General features: G+C 35.4%; 2 protein-coding genes across 2 annotated transcripts; one reads left to right on the top strand and one right to left on the bottom strand.

Annotated features, from left to right (window-relative positions):
- Positions 1–259: 259 nt before the first annotated feature.
- LOC137959249 (uncharacterized) lies at positions 260–13,435 on the top strand. The gene is made up of 9 exons (XM_068806633.1): positions 260–305; positions 708–820; positions 1,954–2,126; positions 3,379–3,472; positions 12,158–12,268; positions 12,381–12,470; positions 12,670–12,759; positions 13,066–13,126; positions 13,224–13,435. The coding sequence occupies exons 1-9, from the start codon at positions 275–277 to the stop codon at positions 13,328–13,330; spliced, it is 870 nt and encodes a 289-aa protein (XP_068662734.1). The 5' UTR covers positions 260–274; the 3' UTR covers positions 13,331–13,435.
- A 26-nt stretch (positions 13,436–13,461) lies between these two features.
- On the bottom strand, positions 13,462–14,782 carry LOC137959248 (uncharacterized protein At1g01500-like). Its single transcript, XM_068806632.1, has 2 exons — positions 14,072–14,782; positions 13,462–13,796 (listed from the first exon to the last, which is right to left on the bottom strand). The coding sequence occupies exons 1-2, from the start codon at positions 14,672–14,674 to the stop codon at positions 13,566–13,568; spliced, it is 834 nt and encodes a 277-aa protein (XP_068662733.1). The 5' UTR covers positions 14,675–14,782; the 3' UTR covers positions 13,462–13,565.
- Between the last annotated feature and the right edge of the window lie 1,997 nt (positions 14,783–16,779).

Raw genomic sequence — 16,779 nt, forward strand, 5'->3', positions numbered from 1 at the left:
GTGAAATTTTTTGACAGTACATTGACCTCTGAATTGTACTTCGCAACTTGTCGACCAAACAATTATCCCTGCTGCTTTTTGCCTATCTTGCTAATGCCATCTCGCTTTGGATTTTTCTGCAGACCTGCTTATGTATCCATTTGATGTGCCTCGCCTGGACCCAGTAATCTGCTGTGTTATTGCTTAAAACAGGGTTGATTGGATTTATTATTCAATATACATTCATCATTTTTAAGTTAATAAAATGGTATACTTGCGTCGGTGTTTTCTCGCAATGTATTTTCAGAAATGGTTTCTGTTCGGAAGTAAGCAGTTATTGTCAATTCTATTAATAAATTGAATGCTCTTATCATTTCTCAGTCGTGTCTTAGTATGTATCATTTTCACTTTCAGCTTCTACATGCGAGATTCTTCTTTGTGGGTGAATGCTATTTGATCTGTATCACTGCAATATGAATGTATCGTTTTCAGTTTCACCTTCTACATGTGAGATTCTTCGTTGTGGGTGAATGCTATTTGATCCGTAACACTTCAATATGAATTTATCGGTGAATTAATTTGTTGTCATTGACAAATAAAAATTCCCAATTGTCCATTAATGGTGACTTATAGGCCATTAAAATCCATAGTCTTTTTGTTTCAGTTTCATTTAAATATCTGTTATTATGAAGTAAAGCCAACAACCAATTGTTTTCTGATGCTTGCAGGTTTGCCTGTGAAAGGATCAGAAGTACCTTCTTCTGGTTTGGTTGGAGAAAATGATCTCTTGATTGTCGGGCCAGGTGTACTCGGTCGTATTGTAGCAGAAAAATGGCATCAGGTATTGTTGTTTCTTTTCAGATTTGGTAATTGTGATTTTACATGTCAAGAAACATAATGCTAGAATTTTCATGGCATGCATAGAATTCTTAATGCTAATTATCAGAAATTTCTTAAATGAACTCAAAAGTTGAACGTCATTCAACTCAACCAGATTTACTCTAGTACTTATATCTAAATGAGAACTAGTTGAGTTGCAAAGGTCAATAAAAAACATTAGAGATGAGATTGAGTACTTGAGTTGGAATTTTGGAATGTTATAATTGACGGTATCCAAAATTGATTCTTTTATAATACCTATAATTAGATCATATGGTAGAGCTCAAATAAAAGACAAGAAAAGCCAACAGGAGCTGAAAAACCTGGTATCATGTCAAAGGATGACAATGTTGGAAGCATTCTTTTCATGTTCCAATAAATGATCCTTTTTGAAAAATGTGCAATGTAATTGCTTCCAAATTCTTCATGATCATGGACATTTTCTATTATGATAGAAATGCTTATATCTTTCTTGCACAGTCCTACATGTTTATTATTTTACTCTTGTAGTTTTCTTAGGTTTAGGATCAGGATCTATTTAAAAGAAGAGGATACATAAATGTGTAGAAAAATATGGGAGTCCACTCTGTTAAGTCTTCCTCAAGCTTTTCTCATTAAGAGAACGATGAGGAAATTTGCACCTGTACTACTGCTGTATTAATGTGGCAGTTTATTTTGTTAAGAGGTAATTTACTATGATTCTGTATCCAATGCCTTCACTGAACAGCTATTATTATTCCGACTATGAATTTGTAAGTACTGTTCCAATCAAACATTAAATACCCACTCTCAATCATGAGTTAATTTTGTTTGCTAGCATACATGACCCAGGTTATTATTGCTGAGTCCTCAGGCTTCTCATGCGTCAAATGACTCTATAATGCTTTAATAGGTCTTCAGTTGGACTTTTGTTGTCTCTAGTCATAACTGTCGCCCTTGAATAGGGTTAACAGCATACCTATGCTCTGAAGAATAAGTTTTACTGCTAATATAATCTTATCATATTTAAATTTGATTGGGTTGACTTTATTGACTCTATTATTGTTTTTATATATTCATGGCAATGGTTCTACCAAAACATCTGATATGGAACAGGAACATCCTGGTTGCCAAATCTTCGGACAGACAATGACCATGGACCATCATGAAGAGTTGAGAAAAATGGGAATTAAGCCATTTTTGAGAGGATCACTAGAAACTCAAAAGTTCCCTTACGTTATCTTCTGTGCTCCTCCATCTCGTAGTTCTGACTACCCTGGTGATGTTAGGTACACTTGAAATATAAATTTTACATGCAGTTGTTTACTTTTCCTGGTTGTAGTTTCTAACTGTTGTGATAATATTCTTAGTGGGAGTGGGATTAGTGAATTGTGATATATTTGTGTCTTTGTTCTTGCTGCTGTGATCTGTTTTTCTTGGTATAAGATTATGGGTTCAAATGACATCATTTACTAAATTGTCTTGGTGAGGTAAAATTGATGTAATATACTAAAGTTCAACTCACTTCAGAGTGTAGGTATTTTGTTAAGCTGAAGTAAGCTGCAGTGTGCCTCAATACTATTCAGACTTTTTTCACTTCACTGAGTGAGACTTCAATTGAAGACCTCACACTAGAACCCCCTCCCTCTCCCCCACCCCCCATGTGGTTATTGAGCCAAAGACCCAATCCACTCAATATGATTCAGAACAATTCCAATTTTTTAGCAGTTATTTCTCTTTATTATGTTTAAATGAATATTTAAAAAAAATTGGAGACTATCTTTCTATTATATTCTTGAGTTTTTTGTCTATTTTTTATTCTTAACTTCTACGATAATTTTCAAGGTGGTCCAAGTGTAATAAATTATAATATAGTGTCTTTCTTTCTTTTTTCCCCTAATAGAAAGAGAAGTTGAGAGGAGAAGAAAAGCGACAGAAAATACATAAATTTAAATGTAATTATAGTCCCTATTATACATCTTTTAGTATTTTTTTATGTTTGAATTCGTTTCTGTTATTCAGAGACAAGGTTATTTACACAACTATTTTTTTTAAACATACTTTGCTTTTATCAGCTTGAAAAATACTCCTTACTGTTATTAATTGTGTTTCATGTGCATCTTTTGTGACTTGTGGAGGCTTCTCTTGCTCTGTGGGGCAAAGCGTCTACTGAGTTTGTGTGCCACTCTTTTATTTGTCATGGGTATCTCAGAACATCTATGTGGGTATTTTGCAACTGCTCAATTGCATTATGAACAGATTTTGAATAATTCCATATTTTCAGGCCTTGGGCAGAAAGCATGGCTGGGGGGACTTAGTCTTATTGAAAAATTTAAGTAATTGTCTTCTTTTTTATTTTGATTTAAATACACAAGAAGCAAATACATTTGGTAATCTATTCCCGCAGCTGTTTTTTTCTTGTTCTGCTTTCTCCTTTGTGTCTGTTGTTTTAACATGACAATCAAGTAATAGTTGTCCAATTCTGTCTCTAGTTGCAATTAGGGCAGTTATAAACTGTAAATTGTCAAACCTTGCATGCAGGCAGGCTGCATCTTGCTGGAGTGGTGATGGTTCACTTTTATTTACATCAAGCACCGCTACCTATGATTGCAATGACAATTCATTATGTGATGAGGTGTTACATCTGATTAGATACTCTTTCTACTGGTAACATATTTTGTTTTTATTATTCTAATTCTCATAGGAATAGAAATATTTGTTATTGCTTGCTTGATTGGTGACGTTGGATTTCTGATATACAAAGAGTAATGGAATATGAAATATCATGAAATATCAGGAGTTCTAAATATTCTTGGAGATATGCGAGTTTTCTAAATGCTTCATATAAAAAATCTCAATGACATCAATGTTGTCAAATTATTATGAGACATTTTCAGTTACTTGGCAGAAATGTTAACATGTTTTTGGAAGTGTTTTGACCCATACTAGCTTCTATTATTTTGCGCTTATGTCTCTTGTTTGTATAAAGTTAAACATTTTCTGCTAGTTTCATAATGAGAACTAGTGAAAAGTGGATAAAACAAAAGGTGCATTTTATGCATCTAGAACATTCTGGTCCTCTTTCCATCTGGATCTTGTAGTATGAACTAAAACTTGCATGTTTCCTGTTGGCTGAATTGTACTGAGGAAGATAAGCAGAGGATATTGAGGTATCTCTTTTTGCCTTCTAGAAATAAGTGTCTCAATTTATCAGTAGAAAAGCCTATGATTTTGGAAGCTAACAATTATATTGGAAGAATATGTTTGGAAACAAATTGGGTGCTACTAGGGGTGGGCATCGGGTGATTCGGTTGGGTTTCATGTGTAACCAGACCCACCCTGACCCGAAAACCCCAGGACTGGGATTTTTGCCTCAATTCCTACTATGGGGATGAGGTGAGAGAATCCTGCTCAAATCGGGGGTGGGGTCAGAATTCCCTGAATCCAACTTGCAGTGTTGAATGCCCCAACTTGTCCTTCCTAAATAAAATGACAATACATGTTACAAAATCTCTTTGCTTTTCTTAAGAGTATTTAAGGAAAACTCAAACATTTTAAACCATCGTCTAAAAAAATGGCTAGAAGGTGAACACCTTATTTAAAGTGTTGCAGTTTTATTTATTTATTTATTTTTAAACTTCACCTCATTCAATATTGATTTATTTTTTATTATATTTCTGGACTTGTCATGTTTGAATATGTTGCCTTTTCATTTTTTATTATTTTTAATTTAAGACCATTCGATGTGGGTTTCTGTTTTATGAAAAGGAAATGAGGCAGAAACAAGGTTGGGAAACTAACCCCATTTGGATTTTTTTTTGGGGTTTCGAGGTTAGGGTTTAGGGTCGGGGTCAGGTTTCTGAAAACCCAGAACCCACCTAACCCATGCACACCCCTAGGTGCTACAACTACATGTTACATGGGCTTTCAACAAACCAAGCTTTCGTAAACTTTAAATGAGGGATCTGATTGTAATTATTTGGAGATTTCAAATGGTAATAACGAAATGTGGTTATTTTCAGGTCTCTTCTAAGAAAGATCTTTTTTAATTTTTTTGGGTTATATTGAACACAATTTCCTTAATAAAAGTCAGAGAAACTGCAAGGGGTGAGTGCCAAAAAGGAGATCTCTAAAGAAAGAAAGCTAAAGAGGTACCTTTCCCCTACAACAAGACGTTGATGAGAAGTACCCATCTTTGTAAGGGAGTCTGCTATGGAATTAGTAGATTGAACTGTGTGATTCCAAGAAATGTGAAGAGACTGAAAAATATGAAATTGTAGGAGAATAGAAAAGAAAAAGAAGAAGAATAGAGAGAAGAGGGAGGAAAAGAGCACGTTTCTCCGGCACTTGATGGGGGAGAAATTCAACCCCTTTTCTATGTATTTATCACTTAAGTGAGAGTCAGTAAAACTTACAAAAATACCCCTCATCACAAAACTCTCATAACTTACTAAATGCTACTTAGAACATTATGAAAATTGAAATTTATGCTTCTAACATAATACCAGACTTACTGCTGCACCTAGAGGGATATACTAGGAGGGTAAATTGACCAAAATACCCTTAGTGAATTCTAACACTTCCCCTCAAGCAGGAGCGTGCATATTGAGAAGTCTTAGCTTGTTACAAAAAATCTCGAATTCTCTCTTACCCAAGGCCTTGGTAAATATATCACCAAACTGAGCAGAAGATTGGACATATGGAGTGACTACTACGCCACTTATCATTCTGTCATGAATAAAGTGACAATCAACTTCTACTTGCTTAGTTCATTCATGAGAGACGAAATTACTAATACAAATTGCAGTTTGATTATCACAATGCGTGGACATGGCCTCTACAGTGGGAAACTTTAACTCCTATAACATGGTTCACTTCTCTATGCGCCATTGCTCTGTATTTGGCTTCTGCACTAGAGGGGCCCACCATTTTTGTTTCTCTCCAACTAATTAAATTTCCACCAAAAAATACCCTATAGCCTATGGTAGATTTCCGATTCAATTTGGATCCCACACTATTTGTGTTTGAATATACTTCAATCTTTAAGTGATCGTGTGGCTCATAAAAACCTTTTCTTGGTGCCTCCTTCAAGTATCACAATATTCTATGAGTTGCCTCCATATGAACTTTACAAGGACACTTCATAAATTGGCTAACCACGCTTATAGCAAATGATATATCTGAGTGCATAACTGTAGCATAAATAAGTTCACCTACAAGCCTTCTGTACATGGTCTTATCCTTGAGTTGCATACTATTGTCATCATGAAGATTATGAAGATTATGACTCAGGTCCATGGCTATCTTTGTTGGTGTTGCCCCTAGAAACCCATATTCTTGCTGCATATTCGTGATATATTTTCGTTGTGTCAACAAAATTCCTGTTTTACTTTTGGCTACCTCAATCCCAAGAAAATATTTAAGTGACCCTAAATCCTTGGTTTGAAAGTATTTAGCAAGATGCACTTTTACCTCTTCAATCCCTAGCTTATCACTTTCAGATAGTGCTATATCCACATATATAATCAGTAGCATAGTTTTAGTAGGTCTCTTCATGACAACAAGGAATGATCACAAAGGCTTTTTTGAAAAACCCAATGACATTACCACCTTGCTAAACTTATCAGACCACACCCTAAATTATTGAGACCATAAATTGTCTTTTTCAACATACATACTTTTCCAGTCTGTCCTTGAGAAACATAACCAAGAGGTTGCTCCATGTATACCTCTTCATCCAAGTCCCCATATAAAAATGTATGTTTGATATCTAGCTGAAATAAATGCCAATCTTTAGTCATTGCCATTGAAGCAAGAATCCGGACAGAAGACTATCTGGTTTGGGTGAGAAAACTTCAAAGACATAAAACTATATGTTTTAGTATATCCTTTAGTCATAAGTCGGGCCTTATACCTATTAATAGACCTATATTCCCAATGGCTTCCTACAATTGCCGCATCCAGAGGTGGGTTACATAATGACCATGTAACTCTATCAAGTAAAGCTTTCATCTCTACGTCCATAGCCTGCTTCTATGGAGGAGACAACAAGGCTTCCTGCACTAAAGTAGAATAATATATGAAGTCAAGGGTAGTGCAAACTTCTTGAAGGAGCTCGATGGAAAGTCAAGGGAAATAAACTGAAAAATAGGACATCTAGTAGAAGTACAAACACATTTAAGGATAACAATAGGAAGATCCAGATCAATTACCTCAGGAACTACAAATGAAGAAGGTGCTAGCACAGGTAGTGGAGAGAGCCTTTAATGATGTCTTGGGAGGTTTTCTGCTCTAAGGACCTCTTATGGCTTTGATTCAGAAATTGGTGGCACAGGACTAGGAACCTCCTCCATAGGATTGAGAGCAACAAGATCCGTGTCAAAAGAGGGGGTAATGGCGAAGTGATGGACATGTAAAAATATGGAATATCTTCAAAGAATGTAATATTAGCCAACATAAATGTCTTCCCGATAGAAGGACAAGATCATTTGTACCACTTTTGTGCGTGGGAGTAACCTAGAAAAAACACACTTAATGGCTTTCAGAGATAGTTTATCAATAGACAAGCTAAACACATGCACAAAACACACATGACCAAAGACTCAAGGACAAATAGGAAATAACTCACTATCAGGCTTAAGGACTTGGAAATCTATTTTCCCTCCAAGCATTGAGGAAGACATCCTATTAATGAGAAAGTAAGAAGTAAGAACTGGATCACCCTAGTATGATTTGAGAAGATGCATATAAAATTACATAGTGCATCCAACTTCAAGCAAATGATGATTCTTCCTTTCTGCAACTCCATTATGTTGTGGACACAAGAAGATTGATGAGCAATACTATTGGTCTGACAAAACAGATCAAATTTATATACAAAGAGAAACACTAAATTGTGTCTCTATTTCATTGTAAAAATTCAAGAATACATTGAAACTTCGTATGTCTCCTTTAGGAGATATATCCAAGTAGACCTACTAAAATCATCAATAAATTAAAAAAACTACTTGCAACCAAAGACACTAGTAATAGGACATGGTCCTCGTACATCTAAATGAATTATTTCAAATAGACCACTATTATGAGTTTGATTGGATGGAAATGACACTTGTCTGTGCTTCCCTAGTTGATAGGACTTACACTAAAACACAAGATGAAACGGAAAAGTACGAAATAACTGAGAGTAACTTTGTTGGAGAAGGATGACCTTGCTAAAGATGCCACTGGAATGATGTACCATCTACTTGAAGTGTTGAAGATGTTTGTTGTGATGAATCTTCTAAGTAATATAACCTATCTCTCTCACACCTTGAACCGATCATCTTTCTTGTCTAGATGTTATGAAAAATATAGTGAGTAGGATAGAAGGTTACTAAATAGTTCTAGAATTTAGTGATCTAACTAACAAAAAGAAGATTAACAAGAAATTTTGCTACCAAGAAAGCAAAATCTAAGAGTAAAGACGAAGTAGGCTGAACTGAGCGTACCCTACTAATTGGAGAGGATGAACCATCAACAAGAGTAACATATGTAAATAGCAAGGACTAATTAAGAGACAAAAACAAGAAGACATACTTGACATATGTGAAGACACACCTGAATCAATAACCATGTAGAATTGGGCTCACATGCAAAGAAAACCTACATGAATTGGCTAAAGTGGCTTTAGCTAAAGGAGTAGGCTGGACTATGGATGCAAAGGAACAAGTCAAATGGGCCTTCCACTATTCTAACTGCTGAATTCACCTGAGGCACTATATACAATATCAATTGCATGAGTTGCAAGTATCTCATTGTTGTCAAGAATGTTGGAATTCGCCCATGCCGGTTTACCAAACTTGTCCTATAACTTATCATAAAAGTAGTTGATAGGCCCACAATGGACACACCGTCTGTCACCTCTACCATCACTTCGATCTCTGCCATGGCCCGAGCTATCTCGGCCTCGTACTTTGTTGCCCCCTCCACTCTCAAGGCTGGCCTCTGACTGACTTGGCCTATGTTGTATGTTGAGGGTAGCAGCCTCAAGTCTCTTAACTTCTTTTTGTTGCCTTGTGATGCCACAACTGATTCTGCATGCATTACCCTGTTTGAAAGTATTAAGAAGTGAAGGCATGTCATTGGAGGTAAGCAATTGTGCTTAGTCTGCATTGTATTCTGAGCCTAGACCACAAAAACTTTGCTACATAAATTTTTCTTTGTTGCTTCCTAATTTCCTTCTCGTTAGTGGTAAAGTGATGATAAATACTAATCTCTTGTAGAATACTTTGCAGCTCATCATAATAGTCTATGAATGTTTTGTCACCTCTTTTTAGACTGAACAACTTGGCATACAATTCATAAATTCTGGACTAATTACTTTCCTGGGCATACATCGACTCAAGTGAAATCTAAGTTTCCTCAGCAGTTTCACAATTCATAATCTGACTTCTTAGGTTTTGATTCCATGCTATTGAGTAACCAAGTAATTTACTTGACTATCTTTTGTTTCCCAATCATTATTTCTTGAGACAGGTGGATCATCTCTAAGATATTTAATCTTTCGACTTGACCTTAAGATCAATCCTAACTGATTTGAACTAGCTTAAGTAGTTCTGGCCATTCAACTTTTTAATAGTAATTGTTGAAGAGAATATATGGAAGGCTCTTACATGATTCTCACAGTAAGAAGTCTCACAGAGCCAGAATTAATATGGTGGAGTCTAACAGAAGAGTCTCAATTTAAAGGTGTTTTAGTTATGTTAATTTCTATTTATTTTCAGTTGTTTAATTATGCTAGGACTTATCTTTAAGTGTTAGAATTTGGGTGTAATTGGGACAAAGGTAATTTAATTGTAATTGGACTCTACTACTTTCCTTTATTATAAATAGAGGTTCATGTATTCAGATTACATTAAGTCAATGACATTTTTCTCTTTTCCATAAATTCAAACATGGTATCGGAGCAAGTTCTATGAGTTGACTTGGTCAGTCCACAGAGATAACGTGATCCTTTTCTGATCTATCATCTCTAGTAGTTTAGGTTCTTATTTATCTTTTTTTTTTTCTCTTCAGTTCCAATACCCGTTGTTTTCTTGGCGTTCGCATCTCCATACAGAGATTTTAATACAACAAATTATATATTGATGAAAAAATATTCGAGTCTACTTTCCAACGCAAAACGAATTTTTGCAATTGGAGTTTTTTACAAAGAGAAATCGATATTTGAAGCAACAAAGGTCAGACTGCAAGAGAAGTTCGAGCAGCAACAAAAAGCTTCTACTTTCGAGCCGTCTTATGCCATCAAGAACGAGACTTTATAGGGAGAATTATATATCCAAAACAATATTTGTAAGTCTATTTTCTTACCTATTCAACCAATTTTCAATCTAAGTCTATAGGGAGATATCAATCTTGGAAGAGGCAATGGTCATGCTAGCCAAAGAAGAAAGAGTACTCAGTTCGGCCAGATTACAAATTCCCGAAATATATCAGTTTATTTATCTCAAAATAAGTATATTTTATGAAGAGAAGTTATATTTGGATGAAAGGTATTGAAGTATAGTTTCATAAGGAGAAAATTTCATGTCAATTTGATCTATATTTAAGGAGATATTTGCATTGCAGTCAGCAAGGGTCAAGATTCAGAATGAAGAGAATCAAGAGGTCATAAAAGATTCAAGAACGAATATTTTTTATGTAAAATTAGATATCAAATTAAATATGCTTGAGTCTAGTTCTTGATCAACAAACTTTTTGTGATCTTAGCTATATTTTTGGAGATATTGATATCGGAAGTATCAAAAGTCAGTTTTGTCGAAAATCTCTCATTTTCCCTATTTTCTCTCCTATTATCTCTCTAGGCGTTGTTGTCATATGAGTTTACTTTTTCTCCTAAAATTCGAGTGTTTTAGCCAAATTTGTCTTCTAATCAGAGAATTTTGATCCAAGTTAATCACTCCATGATGTGTTCATTCAAGATATGCAATATTTTGCATCAATGTTGTTTTCAAGTTTTGTGTTTTTGTTACTTGGTTGTATATCTTCCACATAGTTAACTCCAAAAAATTTTGATCACCCCAAAAAAGTTATACTTGGTAAAGTTTATTAAGTTCTACCATTATAGTCTCCCCTAGTTTTCCAAAAAAAAAAAGATCACTTTGGAAGTATGAATGTTGCATAGTCACCTCCTTCCGGTTAAAGTTGTTTTCCTCAAATATTTCTTCACTTTATCATCTTGTGTTTTTATCACTTCAAAGCAATGCCTCGACCTAAAAAGTATAAGAGTGTGCCCAACATCCAGCTTGAGTCAAATCTTTTGTTCTTCACCCAAGAGGTGATTTGTGTTTGAGCTACCATTAAAAAGTGAGTAGTCTCTTTTTTAAGCCCTAAAGTTGGGCAAGTTTTCCGCCTTTAAAATTGAGCGGAGTGTGTTTCAGACTATGACTGTTTTGATTGGTGTATGGAGCTTTGTCGTACAACTAGGAGTGATTTTCTTCTCCCATATTGTGTTTTGTCCAAGCAAGGTCTCTATGTCTTTTTTATCCCTAACTTTAGGGGGAGAAGTAGAAGAAGAAGTACAAGAAAGAGGTATTTTGTTCTATATGTTATTGTAATTTTTATGTGACCAAAATACTCAAGAAAGGGGGAGCACAAAAGATGAAGTTTTTGCATCTATGACGAATTTTTTTGCGGCAAAGAAAATTGAAGACCAAAATCCTTTTCATTGCAAGTTGAAGTTATAAACTCCAACTTGAGGGGGAGTGTTGAAGAGATGATATGAAAGACTCTTACATGACTCTCACAGTAAGAAGTCTCATAGAGCCTGAATTAATATGGTGGAGTCTTACAAGAGGTCTCATAGAAGAGTTTTAGTTTAAAGATGTTTTAGTTATGTTAGTCTTCTATTTATGTTCAGTTGTTTAATTATGCTAGGACTTATCTTTAAGTGTTAGACTTTGGGTGTAATTGGATTCTACTGCTTTCCTCTGTGAAAAAGAAAAGTAGTAGAAAGAGGAAAAAGGATGTCTGAGAAATTCTGCAATAGGATCTCATAGCTCTGATAATATGTAAAAATATAAAATTGTAGGAGAAAAAAGAAAAAAAAGATAAAGAGTAGAGAGAAGAGGGACAAAAAGAGTGCGTCTCTCCAGCACTTGATGGGGGAGAAATTCGAGACTTTTCTATTTATTTATGACTTGAGTGAGAGTCAATATAAGTTACAAAAATACCCCTCGGCACTTAAACTCTTATAACATACTAAGGGTAAAATGACCAAAATAACCTTACATGAATTCTAACATTATTATGTTTTTTTATAATTTTATTCTTCATTATATAGGAGTCAGCAATAGTGCCACTTGGGAGAAGTCCTCGGACTGATGTCCTCTTGAGAGCAGAACAAGCAGTGCTGGAAGTAGGTGGCTGTGTTCTTCGGTTGGCAGGCCTTTATATATCCTAAAGAGTGGCTTCTTTTACTTTATATCACTCCTACTGCAACTAGTCGACCATAAATTTCTCTATTTTTGGACTGTTTTCTGTGTTGTTCCATTAACAATTTTTACAACGCTGATAGAGGTGCACACGTTTACTACCTGGAGAAAGGGACAGTCGAGGCTCGTCCAGACCATGTTCTAAATTTGATTCACTACAAGGTTTATTATTTTCTTCTTTGATCCTTTTTAATTTTACAATGTTACTCACCTTATTTTAAGAAGCTTGGAAAAGAACAATTTTCCAAAATTAACCAGTGGTATCTATACTATCCTATTGGCCAACTCTCTGAGATCTTTGTGGAGAAACAATCTGGTGTACACTACTAATTAGTTTTGTTGTTTGGCTTTTCTGTTACAGGATGCTGCATCTCTATCAATTGCAATTATGAAAAAGAAGCTTAGGTGTCGGATTTTCACGGGTTGTGATAATCATCCTTTATCCAGGCAAGTATTTGTGTAAATAAGCTCTAAACCTTCCACTTTAGTAGACATTCGTGAAAAATAAATTATACTTTACATGTAGTTTAGGATGAAGGCACAGTTCTTTGGTTGTACACTTAAACAGTAGCTTGAAGCAGCATCAGTTATCCATGAGCTCTCTTTAGGTAAAACTAGTTAAATCTTTTGCTTGTCCAGCAAAAGGATTCTGAGGATTGCCTAACTTAATAGCTAAGGTTATGCACATGAAACATTTAAATTATTTCTTTACTATAGAGTTTTCCTGCTTATCTTAAAGCTGATGGCCTGCAGACAGGAAATAATGGAGTGGGTAAACAAAAGTGGGAAGTTCAATAAAAAGTTTCACGGTTTTACAGGCAAGTTTGACATTAACAGTTCTGATCTTGAGTTGTTAAGTTATTTTAGCAACGCATATGTCCTTGAATGAATTAATTACTACTTTTCATTTTGCAGGAACCAGTGACCCATTGGGAAAACGATTAAATAACTCAAAAACCCGGGAGGAGATTGGATGGGAGCCAAAGTATACAAGCTTCCCTTATTTTCTTGGGCAATTGTAGGCATGGCTTCAAAATTTACCATTTTGGCTTTAGGTCGAACCTCTTGGGGTATGGCTCAGTAATTTTTCTAAGAAAAGACTGAACGTAACCATTACTCACTTCACATACGGCCTCCATGGCAGCCATCTTAGGCCAAGGAATTGGAATTAACTCAAGCTTAGAACGACTCCACTTCTGCCTCTTTATTCAACAGTTGCGAGCCACAAGGATGATGATAACAAGTGTCAGCTGGCAATTAGAGTGGGATGAGTCTTCTGATTGCCCCAGAAGTCCTAACAATCAACCCTATTCCAACTCCAACCCCTAAACACACCCCAAGTCCAAAACCCACGCCTAACCTCACCCCTGCATTGAACCAGGAAGCCTCTTGTGCTTCTTCTTCTTCCTCCAGTCGTGCTCTGTAATGGCGACCAAAACCAATACTTGACCACTCCTCAATGTCAGCCGCCAATTGACCCTCCAATTCCTGGGTGCAGAACAAGTGAATCATAGAGGGTTAGATAGGGAACGACCCACTACCACTAAGTCGACGAAACAGAGTGGAACTGGTATCCAGATGTTGTAAGCAGCATGGAAACAAAAAGACTAATGCGCCATGGATAAGGGAAGAAACAAAAGAAGTAACCCAATTCAAAGAAACAAGAGATTTAGAAAGAAAAAAAATGGACAAAAAGGGATTAAACAGGTGATAAGATTTAAAATTCAGTGATCTAAAATAAAAAATTGAAACTATAATAGGACCTTGGAGTTATCATGCAAAGCATCATCTCCTTCAGGGATTGAATCCAACTCTTTCCATTTTTGCTTCTTGAAATCCACGACTCCATTCAAAAGCGCAGGTTTCCCTAAACTGCTACCAGCACAGTAAACATCTACCTGTCCTCCACTTCTCATCTCATTGATCCCTCCTTTCCTACACTCCATCGACCACATGCAAGGACCACCGGCACCATTTACCCCGTTTCCTCGTCTGAGGATACCACAAACAAGAACTCGGCCATCTTGCAGGTGAATCTCGAATGGAACAAAGGAGCCACGGAACTTGATTCTATCAGTGTTCACATAGATATACTCGGACATTAAAGCATTCATTCTGTGCCTTTTCAGGGTTCTCGAGATTTTCACATAAGAGCTGATCTTCACACCATTTATCTGCAAAGACGACTGGACAACTCTAGGTGGGAAGACGATGCTGAGACTGCTCTGCATGTCCAAGGAGGTCACAATTGTCGTATATATCACCCTGCTCTCAAAAGCTTCTGACCGTATACTGTGAGGACTCGGGTGACCTACGGAACGACACGGGCAACAAAGGGAATCAGTGGCTAGACTCAGAACTTCCATGGTTGTATCAGGGTAATTCTTGAAGAACAGAAAATAGGTTAGTTTCAGAAAACTTAAAAATCCTTAAAGAGCTTTGTGAGGTTTCTGATACCTAAAGATCACTTCCAGTGAAAGAGAAGATGGGTTTTCAGAAAGGATCTGAATATATAGAGGACGGACAAAGGGGTGAGTGCTGTTTACAATGATGTAAACAAGATGACCATGGATTTACTGAAAATAGAAAGCTTGATGTGTAAACAGGCGGTGAGATGAGAAGGGCGTCGGAATATGTTGAAGACACCTAGAAAACAAATTTACATTTCCGTTTTACAGTAGCATGGAAAAGGCTTGGGTGAATGACAAAGAACCACCCCTTATACCCGACAAAAGAAATCCAAAAGCATCTGGTTGCTGAGAAGATTATGAAACAAGATCACCATCTTCATAAAAACATACGAAGCAGATATTTGTTTTTTTTCTGGAATCGATGAAAATGCGTATAGGAAAGAGATTCTGGATGCTTATACTGGAATAGCAGAGCCAGCGCAGAGCTCTGTTGGCTCTGTTCCAGGGAGTGTCCAGACCGTGTCAATCTTCAATCTTTTTAAGCAATGGTATAAAACTTGATCCAGTTATCTAGGTGTCTAATCAGATTTCCTCTTCTACTTTAACTTCCCACTTAGACTCAAACTTTTTGTTTATTAAAAGCCTCCCAAAATACCTATGTTTGATCTCAAACATGACACCTAATATGTGGGGTCTATTGATCCAATTTTAATAATTTTTTAAATAAAATATTTTTAAAAATAAGCTTCATAAAACTATTTTAGAATATGTGGGGTCTCACATTACTCTCATAACAAGGAGTCTCACAAACCTAGAATTAATAAGGTCGAGTCTTATGAGAATCTCATAGAAAGATACCTCACAGAAGTGTCACAATTATAGGTGTTTTAGTTATATTAGTCATAAATTGTTTAATTATTTTAGGACTTATATTTTAATATTTAAAATTGGGTGTAACTAGAACAATAGTAGTTCAATTGTAATTGGATTCTATTGTTGTCTCTATTATAAATAGATATTCATTGTACCCAAATTCCAACTTATCAATGAAGTTTTTTTTTTTCCAGAAATTCAACATAGTATCAGAGCAAACTCTATGAGTTAACTTGGTCAACCCACAGAAATAATGTGATCTATTTCTGATTTATTATCTCTAGTAGTTTAGGTTCGTATTTTACCTTTTTTTCTTTGTTTCTTGTCCTAGTACTTGTGGTTTCCTCGGCATTCACACCTTTATGTTGAAGAGTTTTCATATTAAAAATTATATATTAACTGAAAGATTCTTGAGTCTACTTTCCAATGCAAAAATATTTTTGGTAATCGAAATTTTCTACAAAAAGAAATTGATATTTGAAGTAACAAAGGTTAAACCGTAAGAGAGGTTCGAGCAACAACAAATAAGCTTTAATTTTTTAGCCATTTTATGTCATCAAGAACGAGACTTTATTTGGAGAGTTATATGTCAAAAGAAATATCTCTACGTACATTTTCTAACTTATCAATCTGAGGTTTCTATTGGGATATATCAACTTTGAAACAATGGTCATTCTAGCCAACTAAGAACGAGTGCTCAATTCGGCCTAATTACAAAGTCTGAGATATATTATATTTTTTCTCAAAAATAAATATATTATATGAAGGAGAATTATACTTGAATGAAGGATATCGAAGTCTAGTTTAAGGAGAATCAACTTTCATGTCAATCTGATCTATGTGAAAGGAGATATTCTAATTGATGTTGACAAGGATCATGCTAGAGAATAAAGCAAATAAAGTCGTCATAAAAGGTTCAAGAAAAAAGATTTTTATGTCAAATTGGATATCAAATTAAATATCTTTGAATCTATTTCCTTACCAAAAATCTCTTCTTCTTCTATTTTCTCTCCTATTATCTTTCCATCCATTGACATGAATTGAGTTTCCTTTTCTCTTAGAGTCATAGTTTTTTAGGCAAAATTTTCTTCTAATTAATTTTTTTGGTCAGTCTTAATCATTCCCTGATGTGCTTGTTGAGGGTATCAGTATGTTGCTTTGATGTTGTTTTTATTTTTTGAGTTTTT

Source organism: Aristolochia californica, unplaced genomic scaffold, assembly GCF_029961685.1.
Source record: "Aristolochia californica isolate CCGP_79_NKW_82.1479 unplaced genomic scaffold, dmAriCali1.0.hap1 SCAF_3, whole genome shotgun sequence".
Lineage (NCBI taxonomy): Eukaryota > Viridiplantae > Streptophyta > Magnoliopsida > Piperales > Aristolochiaceae > Aristolochia > Aristolochia californica.